At 32.1% G+C, this 16,424-nt stretch overlaps 1 protein-coding gene across 20 annotated transcripts; it reads left to right on the top strand.

Moving 5' to 3' along the window:
- Positions 1 to 8,394: 8,394 nt before the first annotated feature.
- On the top strand, positions 8,395 to 14,652 carry LOC107618168 (Pentatricopeptide repeat (PPR) superfamily protein). 20 transcript variants are annotated; one of them, XM_021112534.2, is made up of 5 exons: positions 8,395 to 8,831; positions 9,369 to 9,434; positions 11,397 to 11,518; positions 12,282 to 12,543; positions 12,775 to 14,652. In XM_021112534.2, the coding sequence occupies exon 5, from the start codon at positions 12,826 to 12,828 to the stop codon at positions 14,467 to 14,469; it is 1,644 nt and encodes a 547-aa protein (XP_020968193.1). In that variant the 5' UTR covers positions 8,395 to 8,831; positions 9,369 to 9,434; positions 11,397 to 11,518; positions 12,282 to 12,543; positions 12,775 to 12,825; the 3' UTR covers positions 14,470 to 14,652. The 20 variants fall into 20 exon arrangements, with proteins under 20 accessions (XP_020968193.1, XP_020968191.1, XP_020968192.1 ...); XM_021112532.2 differs by having other exon boundaries at positions 9,369 to 9,458; XM_021112533.2 differs by having other exon boundaries at positions 9,369 to 9,458; positions 11,373 to 11,518.
- Positions 14,653 to 16,424: the final 1,772 nt, after the last annotated feature.

The following is a 16,424-nucleotide window of genomic DNA, read 5'->3' as shown; positions in this document are numbered from 1 at the left end:
GTTAGACAAGAGGTAAGTAATTGCCAATCTGGTAATTTACTCTTTGTTTTTAATAAGGCCACTAACAATAATAGTATAGCACTGGAACATGAAGAACCAGAGCCCAATACCTTTATTCTTTCTCCAAGAAGAAACAGAGAAATGCCTCCTGATTGGTACTCACCAGAACATGTTCTCCGTAACTCAAGATACCCGATAAGGGTGGTTAGAGAAGGAATAGCAAATGTTGCACAGGCTTTTTCCACCACACTCTTGACAGAAGACATTTTAAGAACTATCCGAGAAGCCAATGAGAAAACTGAATGGCAAAAAGCCATGAATACCAAAATGCAAGCTCTAGAGAAGAATGGAACTTGGGAGAAGTGTATCCTACCGATTAGAAGAAAACTAGTCGGGTGCAAATGAGTTTTTACCATTAAACACAAAGCAGATGGCACCATTGAACGGTACAAAGCGAGGTTGGTGGCCAAAGGTTATACACAGGCCTATGGTATCGACTACACTGAAATATTTTCACCGGTTGCAAAGATTAACACCATTAGGGTGTTGTTTTCAATAACAGCAAATAAAGATTGGCCACTCCATTAATTTAACGTCAAGAATGCTTTCTTGCATTGAGAGTTGAAAGAAGTGTACATGGATGCTCCTCCAGGTTTCTCAACAAGATTTAGAAAACATGAAATTTGTTGGTTAAAGAAGGCTCTTTATGGGGTTAAATAATCTCTACGTGCCTGATTTGGAAGATTCACAGTGATCATGAAAAGGTATGGGTACAAACAAAGCAACTCTGATCATACCTTTTTTTTTTTGAAAAAACGAGGAGATTTAATCACTTGCCTAATAATCTATGTGGATGATATGATCATAACGGGAAGTGATGCTGAAGAAATGGCAAAATTGAGAAAGAACCTATTTACAGACTTTGAAATGAAGGATTTGTGAAGACTAAAATATTTCTTAGGAATAGAGGTTTTACAATCCAGCAAAGGAATCTTTATCTCCCAAAGAAAGTACATTTTGGACCTTCTGGCAGAAACAGGAATGGTGGATTACAAACCAATAGATATGCCAATGCAAGTTAATCATAAGTTAAAGATAGTAGAAGGTGTCACCTACCAGATAAGGAAAGGTATCAGCAACTAGTTCGGAAACTAATTTACTTATCACATACTCGGCCTGACATAGCTTATGATGTGAGAATTGTAAGTCAGTTTATGCATAAGTTACAAGAAGATCATATGGAAGTCGCTATGAGGATAGTTTGATATTTGAAGGGAGCTCCAGGAAGTGGAATCATATTCAAAAGGAATGTCCATTTGAAGGTTGAGGCATACACTAACGCAGATTGGATGGGCAACCCAAACGATAGAAGATCAACAACTGGTTACTTTAGGGTTGTTGGAGGGAACCTGATAACTTGAAAAAGCAAGAAGTATAAAGTTGTAGCACTTTCAAGTGCAGAGGTAGAATTTTGAGGGATCGTTAAAGGCATAACTGAAGTATTGTGGATAAGAAAATTGATGGCTGAGATTGGGTTTCCACCACAATTGTCAAGCCAGTTGAAATATGACAACAAAGCCGCAATAAGCATTTCTACAACATGATAGAACAAAACATGTTGAGGTGGATCGACACTTTATCAAAGAAAAAATTGAGAATAGTACTATTGAGCTTCCATTTGTGAGATCAGAAGATCAGTTGGCTGATATTCTTACTAAAGCAGTTTCAAGACAAGCCCTTGCTAAAGTTCTAACCAAGCTGAGTATTGGTGATCCCACTACTCACCTTGAGGGGAGTATTAGAATATCATAATTAGAGAACAAAATCAGAAAAATATCAAAGAGAATCAGAAAAATATCAATGTAATTTATTAGAATATTATTCTATAATTAGCGTACTCATTAGCGTACTCTTAGTCTATATATTGATAAGAATCTTGTAATCAAGTGAAGAAATGAATATGATACTTTTTTAAATTATTCTTCTTTTTTTTTTCTAAACCCTTTGTACCAATGTAGCAATTTATGTGTTCTCTAATATTTTTCTTGACATATCATACATACCAATTTTACGTTGCTGCATGACTCTTGTAATGATGATGGCATTAGAGCATGTCTAATGATAATAAAATAAAGGCCTCATTTACTATTCGTCTGATAAAAAGTGGAGACCGATCGTTGGAAGAAAATAAAAGTGAGTTCCATCATAATTTTCGAAACAAAGAAAACTTGCTCAAAGAGACTTGACTTCTTTTAATTATAACCATGACAAACAAACATGTGTTAATTAAATTAAAAAATAAATAATATTTTGTTAATAAAATTAATAATATTTTATATACATATAGAAGATGACCGTTACATAATATGTTAACTATATATATATATATATATATATATTTTTTTTTTTTACGTATATAATTAATTGTTATAATTATTTATAAATTAAATATGATTTACTTATTTAATATAATTATTTAAAGAATTATATTAAATAATTAAATTATATTTAATTTATTAGTAATTATAATAATTAATTATAATTTTATTTAAAAATAATTTATATTAATTATTTAAATCATAATTAATATAAATAATTAAATTAATATTGAATATTATTTATATTATTATATTAAATTATAATTAATTAAATTTTTTTACATAAAAAAATAATTTTAATTTTTTACATATTATAAAAAAATTTTGGTGAGTGGCTTATTTTTATGTATGAAATTTGAAATACTAACCACACTACAAAATTAGCCGTTGTAAAACTAGCCGTTACTATATTACCGTTATTATTAATAAATTAATATTTTGTTATTCTATATATACTACTTACATACACTTTTATTCTCACACTTTCTTCTACTCTTTCTCATCTTCTTTCAAATCTTACAAAATCAAAGTTCTACTGCTACTATTTTTTATTCGAAAAAATGGATCCAAACTAACTCAACTCTTTTTTCAATTACTTACAAAATTTTTCTCAAACTCCAAATACCCAACAATCTCAAACCTTAAACTCTCAAGTTCCAAATCAAAAATTCACACTACCAAATACATTTCAAAATTCAAATCCACAAAATCTTCCTAATTTCAATTTTCAAACTCCTTATAATCAATTTCCTATGTTCCAACTATAAAATTAAAATTCACAAACACCACATTTTCTATTTTCATTCATATTTAATCCTTCTATCGGCAATGTTGCTCCAACATCTTTGCCATTTTCAACTCAATTCAGTACATCGAGACATAGCTTAATTGGTGTTGGTGGCTCTTTTAACCCATCCCCTCAGACTCCGATACAATGTAGTCTAAATTCACAATATTCAAATTTTGTCAACCCTCGTGGATTAGATGCTATTGACCTCAATGACGATGACTTTGAAAATCGTAGACAAGATAGTATTCAACACTGACAATGAAAAGAGGATGAGATGTTGATCAGTGCATGGTTAAATATCTCAACCGACCCTATAGTTGGTACCGACTAAAAGGGCGAAACATTTTGGAGTCGAATTCACAGTTATTGTGTGGAATTCAACTCTGACATAAAAAGGGGGGTAGTTGCATGTAAGAAACGATGATATAAGATCAACAAAACAGTTGCACAATTTGCTGGTTGCTATGATCAAGCTAGTCAAAACATAAGGAGTGGTTCGAATGCTGATGATATAAAAGAGTTGACCTATAAATTTTATTCCACACATTATGGTCAGAAATTCACTTTCAAAAGGCATTGGAATATGCTTCGTTTGGAGCAAAAATGGAGAAGCCAACTACCTACACAGAGTGGAGGCTCAAAGAGAACCAAAGTTAGTGCAACTAGAGTATACTCATCATCATCAAATCCAGAAACAGCGTTGTGTGATGAAACCGGTGTGAACTCTCCCGTTCGTCCACAAGGATCAAAGAAGAGCAAAAAAAAGGGTAAGGAAAAAGCACAAATATTTGAAGATCTTAGCGAGAAAAAATCATCGGTTGCTAAGAAACTATCTCTCATGGAAGATATTAAAAGTGTTAGAGAAAAGGAACTAATGGATAGGAAAAAAGAAAGAGAAGAGGAGAAAGAACATAGAAAAAGATTATGGCAATCAAAGAAAAGGAGTTACAGATTCAAGCTGCAATGAAAGAACAATAATTATAAACTCAGAGGTATATTAAAGAAATAGAGATAAATACAAAGAAATGGGCAATGGAAATGATGGCTAAGGAAAGGGAAAGAGAAATAGATATGCAAATATTTAATGCTGACATGTCTACAATGAGTGAAAAATGACAAGCTCTTCATGAGATTGCATGTGAGAAAATAATCATTAAGTGGATTACTTAATAGTTCCTTGTATTCGTAGAGTTAAGTAGTATGTTTTTATTTTTATTGCGTATTACTGGTATGTGATGTAGTCTGTTTTATTCATTTCTGATGTAACATTTTAAATTAGTCAATATTATTGTGCCGTTATTGTCTATGAAAGTAACCATTGCAAAACTAGACGTTTTAAACTTAGACAATAAAAAACTAGCCGTTTTAAACTAAGACAAGAAAAAATTAGCCATTACAAAACTAGTCGTTGAGAAGTAGCTCTCTGTTGTGGACACACTTATAAATATCAACTATCAATAATTCAGCAACTCCATTCCAAAGCTAGTTTCTCACCTCAAAGGAATACTAAAACATACCTCAAGCTATGGCTAGAAATTTTGATGATATGTTTAATGAGGCTTTGTATGGTAAAAGAAGACGGCGAGATAACACACTCTTAGATAATTGGATCGATGAGTATTTACTTTATGATTCAGAAGAAGAAGATACCAATAGAAGCTCTATCCCAATTCCTCGTAGATGGATCAACAAAGATCGAGAAGCAGGACATGATCGCCTTTTTCAAGATTACTTTGCAGGTGAGCCGGTGTATAATGCTGACATTTTTCGATGAAAATTTCGAATGAGAAGACATGTGTTCCTTTGGATAGTAGATGCTCTCTCAAATGCCTATCCGTATTTCCAACAGAGGGTCGATGCAACTGGGAGAAGGGGCTTGTCACTACTCCAAAAATGCACTGCTGCGATACAGATGTTAGCATATGGCGTAGCTGCTGATGCCGTAGATGATTATGTGCGTATAGGCGAGAACACTACAATTGAATGCTTGGAAAAAATTGTTGAAGGTGTCATTTCGGTGTTCGAGGATGAATACTTGTGAAAACCAAATTCAAATGATGTACGACGCCTGCTACAAATGGCGGAAGGTCGTGGCTTTCCTGGCATGTTGGGTAGCATTGACTGCATGCATTGGCAATGAAAGAATTGTCCAAAGGCGTGGAAAGGTATGTACATGAGTGGTTAACGTGGAGTTGCAACCATAGTACTTGCGGTTGTAGCATCTTTAGACCTTTGGATATGGCATGCATTCTTTGGGGTTTCTGGTTCAAATAATGATATCAACGTGTTTGATCGTTCACCAATGTTCGATGATATTCTAAATGATCGTGCTTCGGAAGTAAACTATACTATTAATGGTAATAACTATACTATGAGATACTATTTAGCAGATGGTATTTATCTTGAATGGGCCACATTTGTCAAATCAATCTCAAAAATACAAGGAGAGAAACACAAGTTATTTGCACAATACCAAGAAGTTAAGGGCAAAGGAAAGATGTAGAGCGAGCATTCGGAGTGTTGCAAGCACGCTTTGCAATTATACGTGGTCCAACGCTCTTTTGGAAAAAGAAGAAACTTGCAAACATAATGCGAGCTTGTATTATATTGCATAATATGATTGTTAAGGATGAAAGAGACACTTATGAAGGAAATTTTGCTCAAAACTTATAGTATGACGATGTCAAAAACTGCTTATCACAACCTCAGCTGGGAGAGAAAGATTTTGCACCAAACCATCAATTTCTCCAAAGAAATGCCCAACTTCGAAATAAGCAGCAACATAGACAGTTGAAAGAGGATTTGATTGAACACATATGGCAATTTTACAATACTTGTTGTTAACTATAGAGCTTAACTATGTTTTTTTTTATATTAAATAATTTTACAAATTAATATAATCTCGAATTATATATTGTGTATTATTTTTTATATAATTTTTTAATATTAATATTAATTACTTTAATTAATTAATCAAGTGGGATCACAATAGGAATTAAAGCTAGTTCCTCCTAATAGAGAAGATAGAGATGTTTTGAGTTTTTATTTAATGTTTATGATGTAAAAATTGATATAGAATTACTTTTTATGACATGTGAACTATAAATAAAGGTTGGGACTGGAGATGGTCTTAAGAGCTTCTTCCAAGTTTGACACAAAAATCTGAGCTCTTGCATAAAGATATTTATAGAGTTGCTAGCTCATATAGCATTGAGTCCGAATCTGATCCCTACTTTATTCGATTCTCTTTATTATTCCCTACAAGATTTGGCAAAAAGGTTAAATTTAGTGTTTATCTGAAATGTTTGTGTATACAAGTTATTATTGAAAGATGGCTATGTTTGTTGACAAAAGCTGTTGGATTATACATATTAATCAATTAATGCTATAATTTGTAATACATATTAATCAATTTTGTACTTTATTATCAAATTTTTGTTTTTAAGTGATAAAGGATTATATTTTATTACATTAATTTTAAAACTATTGTCTATTATAATATAAATTTCTCCTCTGCTTTTAGATGAACAATAAGTTATTTTTTTTAGTGAATACTTTGTCCGATCCTGACAATTATCTCGAAAGGATAATGAGACTCTAAAAAAAAAAATACCCAATTCGACCTCTAATTTTTGTTTGGAACGGATTAGCTCCTGTGCCAAAAAAACAACATTAACTTTTTTTTGGCACAGGGACCTCGTTGTCCTTTTGAGGTAATTGTTAGGGGCCGAATTGAGTTTTTTTTGTCAAGAGCCTTGTTGTCTTTTGAAGTAATTGTCAGGAACTATTTTGAATTTTTCTCTATTTTTTATTTATGTTTTAAATTAAACTTTTTTTTTCTTTCTTCCTCTAATGTTTGGCTTTTTTTTTTCTTTTTTCTCTTTTTTTCCTGTTACATGATCTTTTTTATGTTTTTTCTTTTTTTTTGTTAGCTCCTTTCTTTTTTTTCTCTCGTCTCTTTCTTCTTAATATTTTTTCTTCTCCTTCTTTCTTCTCAATACGTTCTTCTTTTTTCATTTTTTTTAACTTTATTTTAATTATCTCATTTTTTTTTCTAAAATAAAAAAAATTAAATATAAAATTAAATTAACATATTATTTACATGTATTATCAATTAAAAATTGTCTAATATAAATAATTTTGAACTATTTTTAATTTACTGTATAAATAACATTTCAATTAAACAATTAAACATAATTGTAAATTGAATTGAGCTAATCCAATATAGATTAATCTTTTCTAAAGTGAAAAAGATAAAGTAAAATAATAAAGATCTAATTACCTTTAAATTAGAATAATAAAACTCATATATTATAAAAATTATAAACTCGATAGTTATTTAAGTCTCAATTTTTTCATGTTATCAAAATTTTCTTTTTAGGACATTGTTTTCCATCACATATATATTGCCCAAATCTAAAAGTTAAATTGATAACAAAAATTTTTAAAAGGTCGGCTAATTTTGGCAAATTATTAATCAGTGTTAAGATATAATTATTTATGTATTTTTATTTATTAATTTAAATTTTTAATTATGATATAATATTAAAATTTGTACTACTTAAAGATCTAAAGTCTAAGTTTTATTGGCTTAAAAAAAAATTCAGTATAAAAGATTAAAAATATAGCTATATACCTAAATGTAAAATAGTTTGTGAGCAAAAATCAAATCATTCGATTTGGTGCAGTAAGATTTAAGGAGAATTGAAATTATAGAGTTAAACTTGTATTAAATTAAAATTTAAAATTTTTAATGTTTAAATTGGAGCATTCAATTTACCTTAAAGAAATATTTAATTATTAAAAAAAGAAAAACTATACTATGCGATTTTAATATGATAAATTTATTTAAAAAAAATAAAATATGCATATTCTTTGAATAGGAGTGTACATTAAAAAATTAAAATATAATTAATTGATTAAAAAATTATAATCACATTTTAATTAATTAATTTAATAAAATAATTTTAAAAATTATATTTCTATTATTTAAAATTGGTTAATTAAAACTAAATTTAAAAAACTAATTTTTAACGGGCTAACCAAATTTAGAAAAACCCTGATTTCAAAAGCCAAACTTCAAAATTCTAAGCAAGGTTCTAAAAATTGGTTTAAATTGGCCGGTGGAATCGTGAATCGATGCAAAAAAACAAATCAGTAGTTTTTAAAAACTGTCTTTGAATCATGAACTGGCCTGAACTGAAATGGATCGGTCGAATCGAACCATAATTCGGTCGGTTTTTTGAATTTTGCTGAAACGCCATCGTTTGGCTGTGTAGAGGAACCCCGAATCCTAATTCCAGCCCTAACCAAAACGCGCTCTCTGCCTCTCACACTCATCCACTGTCCAGAGCTCCTCTGAACTCCTGCTCCTCCCTCACTTCCGTCCAGCCACCCCCTGCTACCGTCGCCGTCGCAACTTCTAACTTCAAACAGCCACCGTCGCAACCTTCCAACTTCGAACAGCCACCGCCTGCTCCGTCACTTCCCCTCCATCGCGCAGCAAACGTCGCAAACTTTCTTCCCTCCATCGCGCAGCCATCGTTCGAACGTCGAAGCCTCCATCGCGCAGCCACTGTCCCGCCGCTCTAGCTCTGTTCCACTGCGTTCCTGTCCCTTCAGCGGCGTCAGCTCTGTTCCATCGCGCAGCCCTTCCCTCGAAGGTATTTTTTTTAATTATTTTTGTAACTGTAATTGTGGTTTTAGTTTGTTAGTTAATCAGTTAATCTGTGATTTAATTCTGATATTCTTGATTCCAACCTTGCTACGGCTAATTTTTTTATTGTGTATCACTGTGTCTAATTATCTATGTTGAGATTAATGGGTTGTTGTAAGCCTACAATATTGTTATTGAAAACATTGCAAACATTGAAAACATTGCTGATGGGCAATATCATGTGCAAACATTGTACGAACCGATCGGTGTTGCTGGTCAGATCATTCCCTGGAATTTCTCTCTTCTCATGTTTGCTTGGAAGGTTGGACCGGCATTGGCCTGTGGCAATACTCTTGTTCTCAAAACCGCTGAGCAGACACCATTGTCTGCTTTGTACGCAGCAAAACTATTTCATGAGGTGGACATATTCTCTGTTAATGGAACCGTGCTCGTTTACTGGTTTGGAAGATATAAAGAGGCATAGTTTAAATTAAAATAGCTTTGATGATCAATCTTTCTTCCAAATTTATAATCTGCTTAGCAGGCTGGACTTCCTGAAGGTGTTTTGAATGTGGTATCAGCCTTTGGTCCCACTGCTGGCGCTGCTCTTGTAAGTCACATGGATGTGGATAAGGTGCCAAAATATTTTAATTCTGCAGTGACATTAGATTCATTTTATTGATATCTTTGTTACTAAAATAAGTTTCTTCTGTAGTCAACTAGATGCCAAGAATATACTGCAGCCCATGTCCCCTGTAGTATCATGAAATTCTATAACAAATTTCATTGCTATTAAATTTTCAATTCAATGTTTGGTACTTGATTTTTACCCCATCTGATTATTGTTGCTGTGGGTTACATACAATTGTTTTATTTGCAAATATATACAATAACCCTTGAGATACATTATACAATATTTAATATTCTTTGTAGTTTATATGACACTTCTTTCTTTTGTTATTTGATTTTTGAGTTTGTATTTGAATGAGATTATAACATTGTGGAATATGTAGTACTTTTAATTTGGATGATATTTTAAAATATATATTTTATTTATAAAACGGTTTTTCCAGTTGAATTACGGTTGAACCGGTTAAACCAATAAACTAGTAAATCAGTAACCAGAATGGTTCGATGATCGGTTCGGTTCGATGATCGGTTCGGTTCGATGACCGGTTCAGTTCGCAGAATTGCTGATTTTTTGTAAAATAATCCCAACAAAGTTCATCAGTTGTTTTCGATTATTCTTGTTTGTTCATATAGAAATTTTGGTGATTATGTTTCCCCATTTTTATGATCCTAAGACAAAATTCGTTAGGAAAATAAACTGTGATTGGGGATTATACTTGTTTTTCATATAGATAGTGTGTGTGGGACAGAGGGTTATTTTGGGTGCATATGATAAAAAATAAACTGTGATTGTTTCAACTCCTCCGTTTGTTTTATTCCACAATTTGTGAAATGATTGGATCATATGCTTGTGTATGCATTGAGGCCCTTCCTTTGTACTTTGCTGTTTTTTGTTGTTTGATGGAAGAACAATATATTACAAACAACACATGAATTATAATTGATTAATTGATGAAGAAAGGAGATAAAGTGAAAAATGGGGCTTTGAGTGGGTTGAGTAATGTCAAGCTAGAGACGAAGAAACGCGGGTTAGTTCAGTGGAATGGAGCAGATATGGCAAAGAAAGTAAAGCATTAGAGAAGTAAGATGGGTGCATTAGATATTTTTTGATGCTCGAGGATTTTGCTGGAATTCACTGATTCTCTTTTATTTTTCGGATAGGAAGAATTCACTGCTTGATTAACTCCTATTTGCTATTGTGTACAATTTTGCTTGTTCAGGTATCTAGCAGATTTTGTTATGAGCATTCTATAATTGTGTTCTCTTCTGTTGGTCATTTTATCACTTGCTAATCCAAATATCCTATACTTGAGCTTAAACAAGTGTCTTCACTCTTCAGTCCAAATATTCTTTTAACTTAAACGCTTATGAATGAAATGATAGTAGAGTCCCAATAACACACTTGATTATGCTGATTTCACTTCGACCATTCCAGATATTTTGCTCTTCGGCCCAGCATTGCTCCGTTGTATGCTTCTTCCATGAAAGATCTTGTTACTGTATTTGTAGACTAGGAAGGTTCTGTTTTTTGTACTTTGCTGTTTTTTGTCTCACTGGTGGGCACACTCCATTTTTGAGAGTTGATTAATTGATTACAGTTAATTAATTTACACGTGAATTTCATGTCATTAATTAATTTGCTTTGGTGTTAACGTTTCGCAAGCATGTTATTGGTTATTATAATTTCTGGTTCAAATTGTTTTACATTTTGTATTCGAAAATTTAGATGTATTTTCTTGTGTATGCATGCAAATTTCTGCCATGAATTCCATTGCATTGTTTGAAACTCTGATTTTTCTATTAATGTTAAGCTTGGAGATAGAATTTTTTTGTTATATTTTTCTATTAATGTTTAGCATTGTTTGAAACTCTGTCTTTAATAATTAGATTTTATGGCTTCTTATTCAAAATGAGGTAGCTGATCGTGATGTTCCCATGTCAGAGTCTGCAGAGCATTCGATATGAAGAGGGTATGGCTTTCTAAGAAGTTCTCCTACATTTATGAATCTGGTCCTTCTACCAACCTTGCCTTCTTTATGCAATCTCTGTATGCCCAATATATAGGTAGGTGTTTAGATTCCACGAGTTTCAAAAATTGTAGAAAAGGCAGATATGCAAACTTAAATTAAAATTTATATATTTATGAAAATCCCACTACTGTGTGATGATTGTGATATGTTTAAGCATAGAAACTTTCATTTTATTAGCTTTATATCTTTATTTCAGTATACAAAATCTCTTTATGTTCCTGTGCAGGTTACATGTGTGGCACTGCTTCTTTATCACACAGATTGTGCAAAAACCGGTTTTTGTATGTAAAAAAATTGATTTTTGTGCAAAAACCGGTTTTTCTATATAGAAACAGATTATTTTTTAAAAACCGGTTTTTATTTTAATAACTGGTTAAAAATCGGTTTTTAAATTTCCTAACTAGTTAATAACCGATTTTGTCATGTAAAACCAATTTGGTTAATTAACCTAAATTAAATTTTTGTTAACCAAAAACAGGTTTGGTTTTTGGATTAACCATAACCATGTACAGCCTACTTTTATAGAACAGGTTAATGAAATAAATCAGGGAGTCTGATCAGATTTAATTTAGTCAATGGGTATCCTCTACAATTTTGTAACTACCGGAGAATTTCAATAATATTAAGATCCGTTCTGTTGGCAAGAATATAGTATATACTGTTACTATATAAAACCACACAAACTGAACAGTACTGAACCAAACACAAATTTCTGTTTAGTTTGTTTTTGTTGGTTTGCCTATTAAAGCTGAATATGGATGTTAATGTGCAGTAACTGATTGGCTTGGTTCGAACAGGATTCTTCTGCCTAAATCTATACTTAAGAAGAACACACAGACACTCCCGTGTCAGACGACAGTAGTTGGACGGAACAAGCTTTGGAAGTGTCAAAATGTACAAAATACATAATGTTTTGGTGGTCATCCGGCCCTTTCACAAGCAGTGCACATGGTCATATAAGAAAATGGTGCCTTTCAAGAGGCTTAATCTTTGAGAGCTGGGTACATGTATCTGATTCAAAACCCCACAAATTGAGGCCCTAATTTTGACCATTACCCGGTAGAGGCATTTTCTTTATGATTGGTTGCCTTTGTTCATTTTAAACTGGAATATGGAGTAGACTCAGCACTTTATACACTTCTTTACTCTTGTTCTTCCAAACTATAGTCCAAACCTTTTTGTGTTCCAAACTTCATTCAGTCTCTTTTAATTTGAGTTTATATGAGAAAGAGTGAAGCAATTTTCTTTACTGTCATCTTAATTGAACCCACAATGTCTTTTGATGTACAGAAAACTGAGTAGCAAAGTGAAGGCTTTACTTGGGTTGCTGGCCACAGAACAATGACTTTTATTCACCAAGTGAGTTCCAAACCATTCAATCTCTTCACTAGGATTAATTTTTCCAGACACCACTTTCAACATTTACGGCTTCTTCATACACAAGCCGTGTCAAAGTATAATAATGATGATGTTACTGCAATATGCAACTCATTCAGAAGGGGGTGGAACTGGGATACTATAAGCATCAAATTTGGTACGTTCATGTTGAATGACTGGATGGTTGAGCGAGTGCTCCTGGAATTGAAGGACCCCAGTGATGCAAAGTGTGCCTTGGGTTTCTTTCATTGGTCCACAAAGAGGAGAAATATTGAACATGGAATTCGGTGTTACTGCATAGCAATCCATATCTTGGTTAGAGCTAGGTTGCTTAACGATGCTCGTGCATTGCTCGAATCATTGTTGAACAAAACCAAGGAAAGCAGCTCAAGGGTTATTGTCGCAGATACACTTCTTGGCTGCTACCCGGTTACCGATTCACATCCTATTGTGTTTGATTTGCTGATACAGGCCTATGCAAAGCTAAGGCTGACTGATGTTGCTTTTGAGGTTTGCCTATATGTGGAGAAACATGGATTCTCCATCAGCCTTGTAAGTTTCAACACTTTGCTTCATGTTGTGCAAAAATCAGATCAATTTGGTCTAATTTGGGATGTTTATGAGCACATGATTCAAGAACGGACATACCCTAATCTAGCAACTTTGAGGATCATGATCAATGCACTGTGCAAGGATGGGCAGCTGCAGAAAATTGTGGATGCATTAGATAGGATTATGGGGAAGTGGAATTCTAGTCCTTCAGTGATTGTAAATTCTAACTTAATTTTCAGAGTCTTAGAGCAGGGGAAAATGGAAGAAAGCATGGTAGTTGTGTTGTTGAAAAGGTTGTTACAGAAGAATTTGATTCCTCACTCAGTTGCTTATTCTCTGATTATTCATGCTAGGATTAGGTTGGGAAGTTTGGATTCCGGATGGGAGATGTATGAAGAGATGGAGAGAAGAGGTTTCCAAGCAAACTCTTTTATATATACATCATTTATAGGTGCATACTGTAGAGAGGGCCGAATTGAACAAGCGAATGTTTTGATGCAAGCAATGGAAGAAAGAGGCTTGAAACCATATGGTGAGACTTTTGATCATCTTATAATTGGATATGCTAATTTGGAGCAGTTGGAGGGGTGTTTGAGTGTTTGCGATAAAATGTTGAGTATTGGGCTTATTCCTAGTTGTTTATCGTTTAACACGATGGTAGAAAAGCTCTGCGCAAAGGGGCATGTGGAGCAAGTTAACTCCAGGTTGACTTTATTGTTAGATAAGGGATTCTCACCAAGTGATATCACGTACACTCATCTAATAGAGGGTTATGCCAAGAAGGACGAGATTCAGGAAGTTTTAAAGTTATATTATGAGATGGAGTACAGGTCTATGTCTCCTGGATTATCTGTTTTTACATCAATAATTCAGTGTTTATGTCATTGTGGAAAGCTCGAAGATGCGGATAAATATCTATGGATTATGAAGGGTCAGCCGCTAACCCCGTCTGTTACTATATACAAGACGTTGATTGCTGGCTATAGGCAGAAGGGTTACAGCATAAGGGCCCTCCATCTTCAGAACGAAATGGATTCTTTAGTAATACATAAGTGAAGGTTATCCTTTTAGAAGCTAGTTCACTTTTCCTTTTCGTGGAGTGTTAGGGGGTAGCAACTTTTGTGATTTGTAGCTATCAAATAGCTATCAATGATGATTTTAATGGTGTGAGATTTCATCTAATGGTTCACTTTTCTTTGCTGGTTACATGCCAGAATTTAATAAAGTTGTTGGCCCCTAGACTTTTCCTTTTCTATTTTCTGCAATGTATATATCAATAGTTGAAATGCAAGTTAATTTATTCTTATTCTCAATAAAAAATATATGTAAAAAAGAGATTTATCAATTTTCAAACCATTTTTAAAAAATCTGTATAATTTATAAAAAGAATTTTGTATAGAAATATTCATTCATCTTGGTTCTTTCTATTTTCACCAGCTTCAACAATTATAAGTCTATAACCATCGAGCACCACCTTCTTCTTCTAACCTACAACCATCTTTTTCCACCACCAATTTCAGCCTTAGTATGGATGCCTTCTTTTTCTTATTGGTCACCTTCAACGTAATGACCAAACTTCCACCTTCTTCATCATCAACCTCAACACCAATGATGTCGTACTACATACAGCTGAACGCTAAGCTAGTAACTCAAAAAGATGGTTGCACACGGGATAATAATTGGAATTTGTTAATAGGATACTACGACAGAGGAACTAACTTGACGACCTTCGATTTGTCTCCGCCCATAATTTTGTGAAACTCTCTGTTGAGCCAATGTACCCATCATTCTCTTGTCTCAAGGTATAAAAAAAAAAAAAAAAGCCTGAAAAGAGATGGTGGCCTCTTTTTAGGTTTTGGTAGTTTGTATCTCTTTTTATAAATTTAGGAGCACATTACTAAAGATATTTGCATTACTAAATTATTAATAAGAGTACTTTATCTTTAAATATATATTAAGACTTTAAAAATTAGAATTTAATATAATTTTTTTGTAAAATGACTAAAAAAAATATTTTTATTCTAAAATTAAAAATTTTGAATATTTTTTTGCAAGTTTTTTGTTGTAAATAGTCAAATATAATTTTAAAAAATTAGAGATTAAATTTTGTTGTCGTTTTTACATATATTTTTTAATTAGTTATTCAAATATAACCATAAAATTTTAGATTAAATACTCAAGAAGGCAAATACATAAGTATTTGTTCCATATAAGTGCATTCTTTTTATTATTTTTATGACATGTTAAAATTAAAATATTTTAATTGTTAACAAATTTAGAAGTGATTTAATAATTAAAAGCCATTTTTCGTTGTTTAGTCTAAGTTTAAAGGTTCATTTGTCTTTATTTAAAAATAAATAAACTATTATTTTTATTCATAAAAGTACAAAATATTAATAAAACTATCTATGAATAAACGAAATAAATTTTATATTCATGAAAGAAAAAAATTATTATTTCTATCCATAAAGGTTTGCAATATTGACAAAATCTATATATAAATAAAAAGTTTAATTATTCTATTAATTTATATAGTTTTACCAAAATTATAATTAAATTTTATATTTTTTTTAATTGAGTTTTTAAACCATTTTAAATTTTGTAATTAGGTCCTATCTATTGTAACTAAAATAAAACGTTTTTGTTATATTTTTTGTCTTCTTATTGCACCTTGTAGTTGATTCGAACCAGTCTTGTCTTCTCTTTTATCAACTCATTCAAAAAACTTGCATATCCTATTAAAGCAAGAAATAAATTTTCTATTTGACTTCTTTATTGTGCCAGAATTTTAGAAAACAAACGTGTCTCTGCAAAAGCAATGAACCCCTTTTTTTTAATAGCTTAAACCAGTCACTTGGTGCATCTTTATCATCACCAATCTATTTAAAGATGTTGTATTTTGACATTCTCCCACAAACAATATACACTTTACCATGACTTGTTATTACCGATGAAGAAAGAACAACAAATGTCTTCCCATAAAAGATCAACCACAAAAAAAATCCTCAAAA

The sequence above is a fragment of the Arachis ipaensis genome, chromosome B9 (genome assembly GCF_059453495.1).
Source record: "Arachis ipaensis isolate K30076 ecotype BB chromosome B9, ASM5945349v1, whole genome shotgun sequence".
NCBI lineage: Eukaryota > Viridiplantae > Streptophyta > Magnoliopsida > Fabales > Fabaceae > Arachis > Arachis ipaensis.
The sequence above is the reverse complement of the archived record's forward strand: the minus strand, read 5'-3'. Positions and strand labels throughout refer to the sequence as shown.